At 33.8% G+C, this 18,291-nt stretch overlaps 1 protein-coding gene across 1 annotated transcript; it reads left to right on the top strand.

Annotated features, from left to right (window-relative positions):
- Nucleotides 1-3,520: 3,520 nt before the first annotated feature.
- Nucleotides 3,521-5,149, top strand: LOC7492398 (uncharacterized protein At4g28440). The gene is made up of 3 exons (XM_002314582.4): nucleotides 3,521-3,685; nucleotides 3,897-4,125; nucleotides 4,711-5,149. Exons 2-3 carry the CDS (start codon nucleotides 3,903-3,905, stop codon nucleotides 4,899-4,901), a joined length of 414 nt encoding a protein of 137 aa, XP_002314618.1. The 5' UTR covers nucleotides 3,521-3,685; nucleotides 3,897-3,902; the 3' UTR covers nucleotides 4,902-5,149.
- The last annotated feature ends 13,142 nt before the right edge of the window (nucleotides 5,150-18,291 follow it).

Genomic DNA, 18,291 nt, shown 5'->3' with positions numbered 1-18,291 from the left:
TGCCAAATCCATAAGAGTTTAAGCTCTACACGTAGCTGAGCCCGAGGGTGTTGTTGCCCACAAACATTTGGGCTCAACGCGTAATTGACCCCAAGGGTGTTGGGTCTGGAAATAAAATTAGACTCATGTCGTTTGGGCTTGTTATTATATCAAACTTGTGCATGTTAGGTCATCACCCTGTATTTGACTCTTCTATTTGTGGGCTTTTAAGCTAATGAGTTGTGTATATATTGATCCAACAATAGCCCCCCAAGTCTTTGCGTATTGAATACGCAAAGATTTTGAAATATCATCTTTAATGAAAGACTTTTGCCTTCCTCATGACATTTGTTTGTCCTATGTAAAATTATTCAAATCTTTATGGCCATATAGCTTGTCCTTATTGGAAAAGGGAAGAGGCCTCTTGGAAAATAAAATGATGGCTTGCAATTAATGCAGTAATAAAGTAGATTTTTAGAGATCTGAGATGACATGATAAGTCATTCATTTAACAATGAGAGTGAAAAGGTATTTCCTTTATACCACTAATTGTTCATTTTTCCTTTCCTTTCCTTTACTTTCTCTTTTTATGATCTTTGTAAAAACATATTTGAAGATTTTTAGAGCAATCTCTACCCTTTTCTGAGAAAAAACTGTTATTCTTGGTACTTTCACTTAAAGATTTTCTCTTCTGTTAAATAAAATTAAATGGACCCTCATAAAGTTAGACCTAACCTTAGGAGTAAAGGCGTTACTTCCTCTGGTAACGAGTTTAGGTTTCGACCAGGAACTAGAGGAAGCGGTAGAGAATATGGGTCCACTAGATTAGGTCCCAATACTAAAAGAGGTGGAACTTCAGGGTCCACCTCTAGTAGAGGGGAAGATAGTTCTTATCACTAAAGAAACCCTTCCCCGATGCTTTAAGAGAGACCCGAGGAATAGAAAGGGCACCCCAAAACCCTAAAGACGATGCTCTCAGTTTCCTAGGCATTAAGGAGGTAGATTTTGCCAATGGTCGACAACCTGGGAGTATGTGGCTCAATTTCCCATAGGGGATAAAAGGATTAGTCAAGAGACCTTGAACTTTGCACGAGGACATTACGAGATTACATTCCCTTTTATGCATGCATGAATAAGGGTACTCATTCCCTCTTAATGGGTTTGTGAATGACATCTTTAAGTGTTGTATATTGAGCTCATGCCAACTACACCTTAATGGATAAGTGGTCTTGTTGGATTTTGAGAAGTTTTTTGGGTTTATTGGTATCGAGGCTATGGTAAACCTTTTAAGACATATTACTAGTTGGTTACGAGCTCTGATAATGGTAAGACATATTACCAGTTGGTTATGAGCGTTTAAATCCACCATTTTTATTTGGATTACAAGGTGGTAAGCCCTTTCATAATCATTTATTGTGCAATTGTTTTTACTTGTTATGCATTTTTAAAATTGCTAGTATGTTGTAAATGTTGAGTCAAGCTTGGTGAAAGTGTTGATAGGTGAATTGATGATGGTTTAGTGTTTGAATGTGTGAAAAAGTAGTGGGTAACAATTCAATTTGTTATGTTTGAATGTATTGTAATGTTTTGAGATTTTTAGTAAGGATAAAAGTGTGATTTTTTCATGATAAACTATTTAGATTATTGAAATCGTGATGGAATGTTGTTATGGTACATGAATAAACAATGAATCAAGTCTCAATTTGATGAATTATGTGAGAATTTCATTTATGCTATATTAAGGTTTTATTTAGTGTGAAGTAAGTTGAGGTTTTTGAGAATTAAGGCTTGAATTTGAAATTGGATGGCTTAATGATGTTTAATGTCATGTGAATGGATTGAGTAATGAGTTAGTTGAGCAAATTAAAAAAGAGAAAATTTTTTTTGTAGGATTTCAGCAATGTGAAAAAAATATAAAGGATGGAATTGTTGTTATGGAATCTTGGTTGTAATGTGTTAGGGTAACCAATTAATTATTGGGTTAATTGTGAAAAAATGAAAGAAATGGAAAAGAAATTGCACGCGCCGAATGGGACACCCCATCTATATTAATCTATTCGGCCAAAATGAAAATTTTTGGAGGAACAATTAGTTGATAAAATTGATATTGATTTTTCAACGTGGTATTGTTGTTAAGAAGTTTAAATAGTGATATTTACGTTAGTTGAAAGAATTTTCAAAGAAAATTCCAACCTTTATGTTTTGGATGTTTCAGCCAAATAGGGTGAAAATTGTGGATTTTGCTTGGTGGAATTTAATTGTGGGTTGTTGTGGGTAGAAATCATGCCAGATTGATTATTAACCTACGACCATAAGATGGTTAAGTCAAATTTAAAGAAAATATGTAATTTCTTTAAATCAAGGAAATTAATTGAGGTGGTTAATTTAATGGAATAAATTGCGCTTGAAAGATAAGTTATTGTATGAGAAATTGATGGTGGGTCGTTGATACATAAGAGGCTATCGAGGGAGCACCTAGATAGGATCCTGTATATTGTGCTCAGACTTCATGCTTAATGGTTTAGTAACAATAATACTCCCCCTCCCCCCCCTCTCCTCCTCCTCCTCCTCCTCCTCCTCCCACTACTACTATTATCACCATTATTATTTGTATTACCACCACCACCATTACAACCACAATTTTCATCATAATTATTTTCAACATTACTATTATCATTATTATTATCGTTATTACTATTACTATTACTATCACTACCACCACCATCATCATCATCGTTACAAAAAGGCCAAGGAAATAAAATAAAAAATAAAAGCAGAAAGACCAAATTAAAATTATTTTAATTAAAAAAAATTATAAACTTGATTTAAAGGATAAAATTGAAAGCCATAAAAACTTTGACAAAAACAAGAAAGATATCAAAATAGAAGAACCAAATTGAAAAACATTATATATACAAATCAAAATTGAAGGATTAAATTGAAAATAAATAAAACTTTAATAAAAGGAAAAAGGACAAAAATAAACAATCAAAACTTAAAGGACTAAATTTGAAACACCAAGAACAATGATGACCATAGTGCATTTCTTGGTGTAAGAGAGAGAAAAAGAAATAAAAAAAGGCCACTAACAATCGTAAGCTTCCATGCATCATCCAAAAAGAAAAAGGAGATGACAAAGAATAAAATAAGCCGACATAAATATATTTTCACCACTAGGAACTGCCACATGCGCCATCCAAAGTACACAATAGCTCCCACGTGCCAATAATTTTTTTTATTTTAAAAATATTAATTAAATGCTAAATGATATTGTTACCCTTGACCAAACCAACAATTAACAAAAAAACTGAGATGAAAGACTCTAATACCACTAATTCCATGAGTTAGATTTCTTGACTTTAAGGGTATATTTGTAATTTAACTATATATTAAAAAAACTTAAAACTTATTTATTATTTTAATGATATCTTAAGTATTTTACTATTTATTAAAATATTGTATAAATAAAAATACCTCAAGTAAAACTATAATGACTGATTGAAAAAAAACAAGACTAATCCCGGTTTAAATACAGAAATTGTTTTTTTTTTTTGAAAGGACATAAACATCACTTTTACTGTTATAGTAAATAGTGAATTGTATGAAATCACCTTCACGCTCTTTGTTCAGCCGACTCTGACGGCTACGCTGTTCACTCACTCACTCAGATCAGATCTGATCTCATCTCTCGCTCTCCAATTCGCAGGTGAAATCCCTAACCCTAGCTTCCCTAAAATAGTGCATGTTTCCCAATTTTGTTATTATGAAACTGTGTCAAATGCCTACGTATCGATCTGTTCTTGGCGATGGAATTTGTGTTTCGATTGAAGATGATGATGATGATTTATTTATAATGGAATTGTACCGATCTGTAACTCTGTTGGTTAAAATTTTTGATGTGGTATTTGTTTCTGCAGGTGAAAATGGCAGAATCAAAACCAGGATTGAGGAAGCCTGTATTCACTAAGGTTGAGCAGCTCCGCCCAGGCACTGGTGGCCATACTCTCACTGTCAAGGTTGTTAGTGCAAAGATGGTATTACAGAAGGGTCGAGCTGATGGTCCTCAAGTACGCCAAATGAAAATTGCTGAATGTTTGGTCGGGGATGAGACTGGATTGATTATCTTCACTGCTAGAAATGATCAAGGTTTTTTTTTTATTTTTTATTTTTGAATCAGCAAATAGTTATTCTAGTAGTGTGTGGCTTATTGGTTCCTAGTGGTTGTTATCAGTTCATGGATTCTAGGACGTTAGACCCTCTTCCCTATACCCTAGTTGACTTTTGTGTGATTTAGTAGTCATATCATGAATTTTGTTCAAATGGGCTCTTTCTTTTTTGAGTGACATTCAATATTGTTCTGGGAAAGCTTTCAATCATTTTTTTTTTGACTTTTCTTTCTGTGAAACTCTGAACCTTGTACACATGATCTGATAAGTGAGAGCGTGGATTACTTTGGGAAAGATGTTTGGGTTAGATGTTCAATCAAAAGTGATAAATCTTCACCAGACCATTGTGGATGTTTTAACCATTTTCACTGCCACTCCAATTAAATGAGAGCGAAATTTTCTTGAGTTTTGTCCTTTGACAATTTGGTTGAGGCGGCATGTGTTATCTTGGTTTCTTCATCTGTCGAAACAAGGAACTGATGAAAAATTCAGATTATGTGACCATCTAGTTTTTGGATTTTCCCAGTCTTGCTGGTTATATTTAACTCTTCTTATTTTTGTTTAGTGGACTTGATGCAAGAGGGTACTACTGTGATCCTTCGCAATGCGAAAATCGACATGTTTAAAGGATCAATGAGGCTTGCTGTGGACAGGTGGGGCCGTGTTGAAGTCACTGAACCTGCTGATTTCACTGTGAAGGAAGATAACAACCTATCGCTGATTGAATATGAACTTGTAAACGTCGTTGAAGAATGACTTGTGAATGGTGTTTGCTACTCAGCTATGACAGGAGAATAAAAAACAACTCCAGAAAAAGCAAATCACTGTTAGAGGACATATTAAATCCAAAATGCTTGTGAAAGTTCATTTAGGAAAGAGGATATCTGCAAGCTAATACTGCTCCAGTTGCTCTTACTCCCTATTTATTTGTGAACAGTTGTTGATCTTGCACTACTATGTCATGATAGATATAAAAATGATCGAAAGTATGTTCGGTTCTTGCATGCTTGGTCTTTTCAAGCTCTGTTGCCAACTCCTATCTTTACCCCTACTAATGTGAAATACAAGATTGGACACTCGATCAAGCCCTCCGCTTTAGTTGTAGTAAATTTGAGAGAGCATTTCCTTACGATGGATAGTTTGCTGTCGAGGTCAATCTAGGAGTAGATTTATTTGCCCCGAAAGTAATTGAAAATGCCTAGCAAATATTCTGAACCTTGAACTAGAAATGAAGTTTGGAATGCAGTATTCTCACAAGAAGAAGAAGAAGAAGAGACAAGACATCTCTTACCAAAACCTTAGTAATCTTGCCAAGGCATGCTATCTCGTATATTCAACACAGCACGCTTATTCAGTCAATGTAAGACTTAAGGCGTCCACAAGCACACACAGCACAAGCAAAGGGCTGATTTAACCGGAGGTTATATTTGGTTTTGGTTTTGCGTTTTAAAATTATTATTTAAAAAAATTAAAAAAAAATTATTTGCTTCAAATTAATATTTTTAAGTATTTTTAGATCATTCTAATGCTCTAATGTCAAAAATAATTTTAATGCATTTCTAAATAAAAAAAAACACTTTAAAACAACTCCAACCATAATTCTAAACCTCCCTTAACTCCTTAACAAAATGGTGATTTTTACAAGGCAGACTGTCCCATATATTCAACACAACATTGGGATCAGCTTGGGCAAGAGGATTTCGGGCTTTTCCATTATGAAGTTAGAGCTCTGCGCTGACACTTGATTAGCTATGAGAGTTCAAGGACGTCTTTTATCAGAGGACGGGATGTTTGATTCCGAGCCCATCCCTGACTGGGCTTGGTTCAGGCCCAATTCCTTGTCCTTGTCTTTTATTATTATTTTTATTTTAAGATATTTTTTACATATATAATTGTATTAAAAAATTTTATTTATTATTTTATCAAATCCCTTCAAATAAAAATTGAAGAAACTAATTAACCAGGGTAGGTTATAGTTTATTTTATACACACACATACATGTTATGGCTTTGTGCATTAGCAGAATAGAATGCATGTTTTTATGTTAAATCTACTTATTTTCTTGAATAGAATTTTATGAATTTATTGATTTCTCACTTTTCACGCAAGCAAAACTGTCAATTTTTTTGGATAAAGCATAATTACTGAGCCTGTTTGGAAGTGTAGTTGTGATTATTTTTTAAAGTGTTTTTCATTCAGAAATATATCAAAATAATATTTTTTTTTATTTTTAAAAAATTATTTTTGATATCAATGCATCAAAATAATCTAAAAATACCAAAAACATATTAATTTGAAGCAACGAAAAAAATAAAAAAATTTAAATTTTTTTAAAAACGATTTAAAAACGCAAAAACAAATAGTGCCTAATATCCTCACTGTATTACTGATTCTAATTTGTATATTAATTTGAAGTAAAGAAAAAAATAAAATAAATTTAAATTTTTTTGAAAACGATTTTAAAACTCAAAAACAAATAGTGACTAATATTCTCACTGTATTACTGATTCTAGTTTGTATACATGCTCAATTATCTAAGATTCTTTTTATTATTTTACGTTTTATCTATGATAATTGTTTTTGGCACCATATCGTTATTAAGATTAGTAATTTATGTAGATATTATCAGTTAATGAAAATTATCTCATAAGACTGAAATATGATTAGGATTAATTATTGCTTAATTTGGCAACTATTTGGTTTATGGTGTTTTTTATTATTATTATTATTAGTTCATGGAAACTTGCATTATGAATTTAATTTTAATTTGAATTAATTAAATAAACTTTTAACGATCATGCATGTGCAGAAATTATTAGGATACACAAAAGTATCAACCAAGCACCATTTCCTTAAAAAAAATTAATTGAGTATCTTGCCGTTTGAATTTAATTTTAAGACATAAATACCCCTCGCTACCTTTTTTTTTTTCAAGAATAAAATACCCCAAACTACAATTGCCTATGACCAATCTCAAAGAATAAAAAAAAATCCCTGATTTAATCGTAGGTCTTGGGAATTAGTTTGTTTGCCATACCAACTATTAATGTAGAAGTTTGATAAAAGGCATGGTGTATTTCAAGGTGCTTATGGTTAAATTAATCCGGATTAACACAAAAAAAATACGAACATAAAAGAAAAGAAGACTAGAATTCTCATTAATTTTTTTATTCTAAAAGTGCATGCTTTAACCTAAATACAAATTGATTATATATATGCTAAATTGAAAATATTATTCTACCCTTAATAAATAAAACAAGATAAATATATAGTTTTTAACATATCCCCTCAAACTCATGATGCGGTAGCTACAAACATCGAGAGTTTGCCAACTAGAAAACGAAAGCGAGAAATGGATTGCGACTTGGTAAAGAAATCTGCAATCTGCAAGGAAGAAGAAACAAAAGGCAGAGTAATAGTGCCATGCTTGAGATGATGACGAGTAAGATGACAATCGATCTCAATATGCTTAGTTCGTTCATAAAAAACCAAGTTGTGAGCAATCTGAATAGAACTCTAGTTGTCACAATACATAGGAGTAGGATGAGAAAGAGAAACTCCCATATTCACAAGTAACCAACGTAACCAAACAATCTCTTTGGTAGTAGATGTCATAGCACGATATTCTGTTTCGGTTGAGGATTGAGAAACAATAGATTGTTTCTTGCTCTTCCAAGAAATAAGAAATCACCTAAAAAGATATAGAAACCAGTAACAGACTTGCGATATGTGGGATCACTACCATGATCAGCATCAGAGTATGCACGCAACTCCAAGAAAGAGATGGATGAAAGTAAAAGACTTTGAAAAGCTGTACCTCGAAGATATCGCAAAATACAAAGAACGGCTGCCTAGTGAACAGTAGTAGGAGAAACAATAAACTAACTAACAACATGAACAACATATGCGATATTTGTATGAATAATGGTGAGGTATACCAAGTTTCCAACAATAGTACGATATAAAGTACGATCTGTTAAAGGTAAACTATTAGAAGAAGAATACATTGCGTTAACTTCAATGAGAGTATCTACAGTCTTCTTATTAGTAAGTCTAACCCGCTTAACAACATCTGCAACATATTTCGAATGAGAAAAAAGGTAACCTCTAGATGAGTAAGCTACCTCAATACCCAAGAAATATCGAAGAGAACTCAAATCCTTCATTTCAAACTGTCTAGCCAATTCTGTCTTCAAAACTAAGATATCATTAATGTCATCACCAGTAATAATCATGTCATCAACATATAAGGATAAAATGATATGACCTGCAATAGTGCACTTAATAAACAGAGCAGAATCATGACTATTAGAAACAAATCCAAGAGATGAGATCACAATAGAAAATTTCTCAACCCAAGCACAAGGTACTTGTTTGAGACCATATAACGCTTTCTTGAGTTTACAAACATACCCAGAGTCATGCGAAAAACCAGGAAGAGGTGCCATATAGACTTCTTCTTAAAGATCTCCATTCAAGAAGGCATTTTTAACATCAAGTTGTGATATATGTCATTGACGAATCGAAGCTACGACAATAAGAGTACGAATAGTAGTCACTAGTTGGATGCCTGCGCTACACGGTGGGCTTACTTTTTATTTTCATAACAAATACTGTAAAAATTTATAATACAAAAAATTATATTTTTTTAATATTAATAATATTGTTTTCAAATTTATTAATTATTTTATTAATAATAATATTTATAACACAAATAATACAACTTTTTATATGAATATTTAGAATTATAATAAAAATAATAATATTTATCACATAATAATTATATTAAGAATTCCAAGGATGATTATAACACAAATAATAATATTTTTTAAATCAATACTTTGACTTATAATAAAAATAATAATATTTACAATACAAATAATAATGTTTTTGATATGAACACTTTGAATTATAAGAGAGATAATAATATTCATAACAAACATTAATATATTAAGAAAACTGATGTGGGGTTAGGCATGGACGCGTCCAAGTCCAATACGGAGTTGGACGCGGACGCATCCAGGCCCAACTTGGAGTTGGTCGTGGTCAAGTCCAGACCTAATGTGGGGTTGGGCATGGATGCATCCAGACCCAACGCGGGGTTGGGGTGGGATGCGTCCCGGGCCAACCTGAAGTTGGCTGCGATCGCGGCCAAACCCAACATGGGGTTGGGAGGGAATGCGTCTAGGACAAACATGGAGTTAGTCGCGGTCACGACCATTCCTAATATGGGGTTGAGCGTGGACGTGTCGAGGCCCAATATGGCGTTGGGCACGGTCGTGTCCAAACCCAACGTCGGGTTGGGCGGGGATGCGACAAGGTCCAACATAGAGGTGACCGCTGTCGCGTCCAGACCCAACTTAGGGTTGGGTGGGGACTTGTCCAGGCCAACATGTATTTGGGCACAGACGTGTCGAGGCCCAACCTGGAGTTGGACGAGGAGTTGGATGCGGTCGCATCCAGGTCCAACGTGGGGTTGGGCGGTGACGCGTCCAGGTCCAACATGGAGTTAGGCGTGATCCCGTCCAGCCCATCGTGGGGTTGGTCGTCGACGCGTCCCGGTCCAACAAGGAGGTGGTTGCGGTTGGGTCCAGACCCAACGTGGGGTTTGGCGCGGACACGTCCAGACCCAAAGTGGGATTGGACGTGAACGCGTCCAGGTCCAACATGTTATTACCACCAAAGAGAAACCATATAGTTGATTTGAAGGATAAAATTAAAAATTATTATTATTATTATTATTATTTGTGCCCTAAATATTATCATTTTTATTATAATTGAAGGTATTAATTTCAAAAATACTATTATTTGTATTATAAATATTACCATTTCTATTATAGTTCAAATCATTAATATAAAAAATATTATTTTTAACGATTCAAATAATATATTTTTATTATAATTCAAAGCATTAATATGCGTCCAGGTCTTGCCACATTGCGCGCAAGTCCGGCTGTGTGCCCTAGGCATGGCAGCCCAAGTGCCAGGTGTCCCCACGTGGGGGAACAGGCCTGGCTCACGCCCAGGGCAAGGCAAGCCAGCCCCAGTGCCACGTGGCGCTCGGGCCTGACCTAGCGCAAGGGTAGGTGAGCTTAAACGCCAGGTGTCCTCACGTGGGGGCGCGAGCCTGGCTGACGCCCAGGGCAGCCCCACCAAAACTCGAAGTGACCATTTTCTCCTCAATCATTCCTTCAATGCCAAATGCATCCTAGTGAAACGACAACTCCACCCCTCCCCCGTTGCCCTTGTAACTCTTTGTGGCAAGGGCTGGGCTGCCATTACACTGCTCCGATCAGTGCTTTGAGTCTAGGTAAACAGTAAGAGGAGCACTGAGCCCTTTATAAAAATACGATTACTTGTGTTATAAATATTACTATTTCTATTATAGTTCAAAGCATGAATATCAAAAATATTATTATTTGTGGTACAAAGATTATTATTTTTATTATCATTGAAAGTATAATACTAAAAATAGTATTCTTTGTGGTATAAATATTTTTTTATTGTTATAATTAAAAGTAGTAATATTAAAAATAGTATTATTTATGTTCTGCATATTATGATTTTTATTATAATTCAAAGTATTAATATCAACAATACTATTATTTAGGGTATAAATATTATCATTTGTATTACAATTGAACTAATAATATTTAGAACACAAATTATAATATGTTTGATATTAATACTTTCAACTATAATAAAAATAATAAAATTTATAAGGAAAATAATTATATTTAGAAACCCAAGACCCAATATCCCTAGATCCTGACAAAGGCCCTAAGAAAATTAGGTCTTGATGCAAGATCAATTAGCCCTGGGCACAAGGCAAGCCAGCCTCAGCCCCACGTCGGGTCTGACCTAGTGCATAAGCAGGGCAGCCCAAGCGCCAAGTCTCATCATGTGGCGCGCAGGTCTAGCTGTGCACCCTGGCAAGGCAACCCCAGCACCACGCGGCACGCGGGTCTGACCCAGCGCAAGCACTAGGTGTCCCCACGTTGGGGAGTAGGCCTGGCCCACACCCAGGGTAAGGGCAAGCCAGCCCCAGTACCACGTGGGGCTCGAGCTTGACCCAGCGCAAGGGTAGGTCAGCCCCAACGTCAGGTGTCCTCCCATGGGGGCGCGGGTCTGGCTGACTCCCAGGGCAGCTCCACCAAAACTTGAAGAGACCATTTTCTCCTCTACCATCTATTTAATGCCAAATGCATCCCAGTGAAAAGACAACCTCACCCCTCCCCCGCTGCCCTTCAACTCTTTGTGGCAAGGGCTGGGCTGCCATTACACAGATCTAATCCACAGTGCTTTGAGTCTAGGTAAACAGTAAGAGAGACACTTAGCCGTTTTAGTATATTGTGTAATTTTTGCAACAGGGGCAAATGTGTCCTCATAATCCATACCATATTGTTGAGAGTATACTTTTGCAACCAAGCTAGCTTTGTATCGCTCAATAGACCCATCAGAATTAGTCTTGATCTTATACATCCAACGACAACCAACAACACTCTTACCAAGAGATAGAGGAACCAAATCCCAAGTATATGTCTTATGCAAAGTAGAAAGTTCCTCATCCATAGCTTGCTGCCAATGAGGATCAAGAATTGCCTCTTTATAGGTAGAGGGCTCAGAAAGACAATGAATAGAAGCTAAAAAGGAAGTAAATGATGAAGAATAACAGGAATAAGCAAAATCTGGTAGTTTTATGGACTTGTAAATGCGTATGCATTAACGTAGAGGTGGATCCATAATCTCAAATGGAGCTTGAGAGGCTGTAGATAAGAATGAAACTTCAGCTGTGCTAGAGAGTAAAGTGTCAGTACCTGCAGGATGATGAGTATAAATTGATCGAACATGGGAAGGGGTACCTGAGGTACTAAGAACTGAGATGATAAACTACCAGAATCCTCATAAAAAGGGATTTATATGAAAAATATCAGATCTAATCAAGTTATGAGTAGTGGATGGAATAGAAAAGAAAGTTATATGCTCGAGAAAGACAACATGACGAGACACATAAAGTTTATGAGTTATTGGATTAAAACAACAATACCCCCTTTTACCTTCACCATAACCCAAAAAGACACAAATAGTAGATCGAGAAGACAACTTTTTGCATTCTTCATGCGGACAAAGAATAAAACAAGTACAACCAAAAACTCTAAAGGAGGAATAATCAAGGACATACCCATATAACTTTTCAAATGGAGACAAACCTGAACTATGTGAGGATGGAATGGTATTAATCAAACTTATAGCAGTAAGGAGAGCTTCTTCCCAAAACTCACTAGGAACATAAGCAGACAACAAGAGAGAATGAGCAGTTTCAACAATGAGCCTATGTTTTCTTTCAGCAACTCCATTTTGCTTAGGGGTATCTGTACATGAAGTTTGGTGAATGGTTTCATCTAAGGCAAGCAACTGACAAAATTTATTAGATGTGTATTCTCCACCCAAATCACACCTAAAGCATTTGATTACAGCAGAATGTTGAGTTTTGACAAGAGCTCGAAATGCTGCATATATCTCAAAGAATTCAGAACGATGTTTCGTTAAATAAACTTAACAATAACGAGTATGATCATCAATAAAAGAAACATAATATCGAGACCCTCCTTTTATAGCAACAAGAGAAGGTCCTCATATATTAGAATGAATCAAGTCAAATGGTGAAGAAGAAACATAAATACTTTGATTAAAAGGTAAAGTGGAAAATTTTGCCAGTTTACGTCCACTACAATTAGAAATGTCATAAGTTTTCAAATTTCCTAAAGCTCCAGTGGATGTCAAAAATCATAAATGAGAAGACAAAACATGACATAGACGAGAATGTCATAAATAAAAACTAGAAGATGAAAGACTCAAATGAAAAGAAGACAAATCAACAGTAGTAGTAGCAGTAACAGCAACAACTGACACTTTTAACTCATCTAAAATGTATAGTCCATTCTCCTTACTGATTAGTACTTAAAAGTTCATTTTTATCAAGGTTTTATATATCATCATTTTGCACTTGAAGTATCAATAACTCCTTAACTAAAGCATGGTTTATAATAACAAGTCTGATACCATAAGACACCTTTAATTTATGGTAAATGTTCATCTTAAATGCAGGCCTATCACATAAATGAAAGGATTAATTGATGAGTTTAACTACTGTAATTGAGAAGACAAAGAGAGGGCCCAACTTAGAAAAGAGATGCTGGTTCAGTCCAAACTAGAACATTGTTCGGTCATTGGGTCATATCTGGAGCTGTAGATCTTGGATTTAGGTTTGCTCTATATGGATAGAAAGCTAAGACATAGGCCTAAAACTTTCATGAGGAGTCCAAGATTTAAAAAGGCCGTTTTCAAATCCAAATTATAGCAACAACGGAGAAGTCTGAATCTGTCCTGCAGCCTAGACACTGTTCAGTGTTCAGCCCATACTTAAGTTCTAGAAGTCTAAATGACCTCAATGTCTTTTTCCTGGAAAGCTGAGACAATTTCCTAGAACTTTCATGATTTAAATCTGTTCAAATTCTAACATTATTAATGACGTTTTCTTCAGACAAGAAGATAAGGATTGTTACCAAGTCAAGATGTGGCCACCCACTCAACAATTAGTCATCAAATCAATAGTTCCAAATTTTGGCCTATAAAAGGAGGCATTTGTCATGCATTTAGGCATCTTGGTTTCCAGATCAAGATCATGTTCTTGCTCTCTCTTTATGTTTTTGTAATGCTTAAGTTTTGTTTATATTAATCTCTTGTTTATGCTTTTCATTTCCTTTTCTTTACTTAGTTAAATTATATCTTATTTATGTTCTTATCTTGTTTATTTATGTTTCTCTTCTTCATTATGTTTAGCTAAGTTTATTATGTCAAGGTGAAAAGGTTACACAATGGTGTAAGAATAAATATAGTATAAACTCAACATGGACTTTAATGTTTGATACTAACATGTTTTGTATTTGTTATCTTATTCACTCTTAATACTTTGCTTGTTAAATGGTTAATCTAGATTTATGTTGTATAACCTTGGTACAACAAATACTTGGCACTTTCGTAGCTCAAACCATATGGTATAACCGACACCTGTGCTATGAAAGGAACTTGATTTGTTGTTAACATAAGTTATAATCATGAATACCTGACAACATTTGCAAGTATTAGCATTATTCGAATAAGATAACTAATGTAATCATGTTAACAATTTATAATCCGATTGGAACCTTCTTTGTGTGTGGTTTCCAGTTGAGTAATAAGAGTTTATACTATACTTGTTTGAAATACCAGTAGTGGATCCTCTAACCTTGACAATTGTTTTTATCATTGTTTAATCTTTATAACAATATCACATCTCAAAACTCTCTTCAACTTATTATTATTATTATTATTATTATTATTTATAATTTATATAGTTAACCTCCCTGTGGTTCGACCCCGGTCTTGTCGAGTTATTTATTACTTCGACACTCCTACACTTAGGAGAAGACATCAATCTTTTGGTCGTGTCACTTACGACCTGTCCCAATTAGCTTCTAAGACTGCAAATCATGTACACAACAAAAAAAAGAGGAAAAAATGACTAAATAATCACCAGAATCACATAATTGGCCAACAGAAGCAATATTCAATTTGAGGTTTGGAATAAGTTAAACATTAGGAAGAGACAAGTGAGGTGTGACAATAGAACCAACACCTGTTAAGGGCATGAGAGTGCCATCAGTAGTGATAACAAGATTGGAGGGCGAATGGGTCACAGAGGTAAAAGATGAAGAATCTAGAGACATATGATGTGAAGCACCAGAATTCAAAACCCATTCAGAATGTGACATACCTGAGGAACTATGAGAAAACTAACCTATGAAAGGAGAAGCGGACATTGCTTATGGCTATAAGGAGAGAAACTTCTGAAATTGCTCAGCTAGAGTACTAGGATCGGTGATAGAGCCTGATGAAGCTACTACTGGAGTATTGGGTGTGATGGTTTATAACCCTGAGGTGGTCTGTGAGCATTAGATTGTGATTGGTTGTCATGCTTCCAAACTTGATTCTTTTGTCTTAATTTGGGACACTGAGCCTTCCAATAACCTTTCTGCTTACAAAAGCTGCACTCGTCGAAGCCAACCCTTGTGAAAGGCTTATTCTGATGAGTAGAGAATGGCTTAGAAGGTACTGCTAGTACAGAAGGAATCAAAGTAGAAAGAATTCTCTTTTTAAAATAGGATTGAAGACGTATTTCTTCAGCCGATAACTAACTAACAACAGAGTCAACAGAAGGCAGTGGAGAACGATGCGGAATTAAACCTCTAAGTCCTTCAAAATCACTGTGAAGTTTTGTTAAAAATTGTATCAATCGTTGATATGGAGAGCTCCTGAATACTCATATTCTTCTTATGAAGAGCTCGTATGTCATTCTCTAATTGATATTGTTTTGCAAAATTTGATTGCGTAAATAACCTTTACAGATGATCCCAAACCTCATTTACTGTCTCATACTTTGCCAACTGCGTACCTATGGAATGTTCAACAGAATTGTTGATCCAAGTAATAATCTTTGCATTGTTTGCTTCTCTTGTATCTATCAGAACAGCATCCCCCTTCTCAGTATTCTTAGGTATCACATAAGTTCCACTAACATATCTCCGCATCTTCTTACCCTTAAAAACATTTCTCATTATATACCTTCAATATGAATAATTATTTCCATCCAACCTCTCACTCACAGACTGAAGTGAATCATCTCTTTCGGTTGCCATAATTAACAAACAAAAATAACCAGAACGCAAAAACAGCGAAAGACAAAGTACTAGATTGCAGAAACAGAACAGATATCGCAGAAATTAAATAAATATCTTCTCGAAATTATACAATTACTCCAAAACACAACACAAATTACAGAAATTGAACGCAAATATCAAATTACAGAAGCTGAAGGAAAGACAAAATACCAGATTTTGCAAAAACAGAAGACAAAATATCACTCAAAAACATTTTATAGGCTAAACTGAAAATACTATTCTACTCGAAAGCTGTGTTTAGGATTAAGCCTTATTCCATAAAATCAGCTCTGATACCATGTTAAATTAATTGGGATTAACACAAAAGAAATACAAACATTAAAAAAAAAAAAAGAGGCTAGAATTCTCATTAATCTCTTTATTCTAAAAGTGCATGCTTTAACTTAAATACAAAGTGATTATATATAAGGTAAACTGAAAATACTATCCTACCCTTAATAAATAAAACAAAATAAATATATAGTTCTTAACATAGATCTTAGGAGAGGTAGTGAAAGAAATATTTTCCTATAATAAGACTTAATCGAAAAAGGATGCAATTTTAATAAATGAAAAAACTGATCCGAAATTACTCTTACAATTGTTTAGAATTCTTGGAATTAAATTAAATTTTTTAGTTTGGAATCTTTTAAGTTATTGGTTTGAATTTCAAATAGAATTAAATTACTAAAAAATAACCAAAAATAAATTAAAGTAGAGACACTCTAATTTGTTCTTGTAATTCCTTTTGAAATTTACTTTAAAAACAATACTCCAAAATTTTAACCTCATGTTAAAACTAAAAGGCAAATAAATCATAACTTCATTAATAAAATCATAAAATATACATGAAGAAAGAAAAAGTAAAAAAAAAATTAAAAAAAAAGAAAAAGTAATTCTAAAAAATAAAGTTACTCCCGACAAAGTGTGGAAAGAGGCAAACACTTTCTCAGAAAATAAATAAGCCTTGAATCATCATGGCTATTCTCATAAAAAAATCAGTATAAACATAACAGTACAGTACCATGCTCTCAATTTATAGGTCACCACATTCATGCATATGATAATTCAAATTTGATGGAAAGGGAGTGATATAGCTACTCTATTTTATAAAGAATCTACGATGCTAGGACTTCATTCATGATTTAAGTATGTAATATATATACTTTCTATTTTATTCATGTAGAAACTTGATGGATTAACATATTTTTATTTTTAATTTCTTGATTTTTATTTAAAGTAATAAGAGGTCGGGTGCCAGATTTAGTATTTTTTAACATAGTCAAGTACTGATCTACACGCAAACAAATATTTTTTTTTCCTAATAAAGTCAGATATTTTTTCTCTAATAAAGTTAGAAATATTTTTTTCTCTTTAACAAATAAGAATTAAATGCTATTAGAGGAAGATCTTTAAGTACTCCACTAGATAAAAAGGTAAGGAGAATGAACTACAAAGACCCATTATTATTGGAAGAAAAGGTTATTAATCTTTATTTTTTACCATATATTTATTTTCAAAATCTTTCTCTAAAATATTATAATTTTTTTATATAAAAAATATATTTATTTAAGTATTGGAAAGTCTTCAAATTCAGAGTAATTTTAATTAATAGTTGATATATTTAGTATTTGGAGATATTAATATTGTGATAGTAGCTAGATAAACAAATTGAAAAAAATACTAAATAAAAAAGTAATTTCAATTATTACCCAAATAATATTTTATATGTATATGATTATTCTATCTATAACCATATACTTCACACCGTGCCTAAGAACCACATTTGACCACAGAGGAAAACATAACTTTTGACTTTTATCAAAAGATTATTTCTAAATCTTAGTCAAATTTATTGTTTTAATTAAAAGTCAAAACCCTAACTTCAATTATTTTCTAATATGTTGTTTATTAAATCAAGGGTAAATTACAAAAGTCCTCCAGCGATATTATGAAATTACACAAGCTTACAGATTTGACAGAAACCATCTCATATTTAAGTAAATATTACAAACTCCTCTTTTATATCTAAAATACCCTCAATATTTTATAAAAATCACCCCTTAATTATAAGATCAAAACCAACAAATATTCATAAATCAAACATTAAAAAAAAAAAAAAAGAATTTCATTGTGATCAATATCTTAATTATAAGATATCCATTTACCAGTTGCTTCAATGCATATTGGTGTACGAAAAAAGGCCCCAGATGAGTGGGGAAGATGACTGGTGGGCACCAAGCAGAAACTCACGTACAAGTTGAGCACTTGGAGCTATAATCAAACATGGAAAACAGAGAGTGAGTGGGAATCTGGCATTATTTGCTACCACGCCTTCTACTACCATTATGAAAAAAGGGCCACTCTTTTGAATGATAACGAAAAAG

The sequence above is a fragment of the Populus trichocarpa genome, chromosome 10 (assembly GCF_000002775.5).
Source record: "Populus trichocarpa isolate Nisqually-1 chromosome 10, P.trichocarpa_v4.1, whole genome shotgun sequence".
In the NCBI taxonomy this organism is placed as follows: Eukaryota; Viridiplantae; Streptophyta; class Magnoliopsida; order Malpighiales; family Salicaceae; genus Populus; species Populus trichocarpa.
The sequence above is the reverse complement of the archived record's forward strand: the minus strand, read 5'-3'. Positions and strand labels throughout refer to the sequence as shown.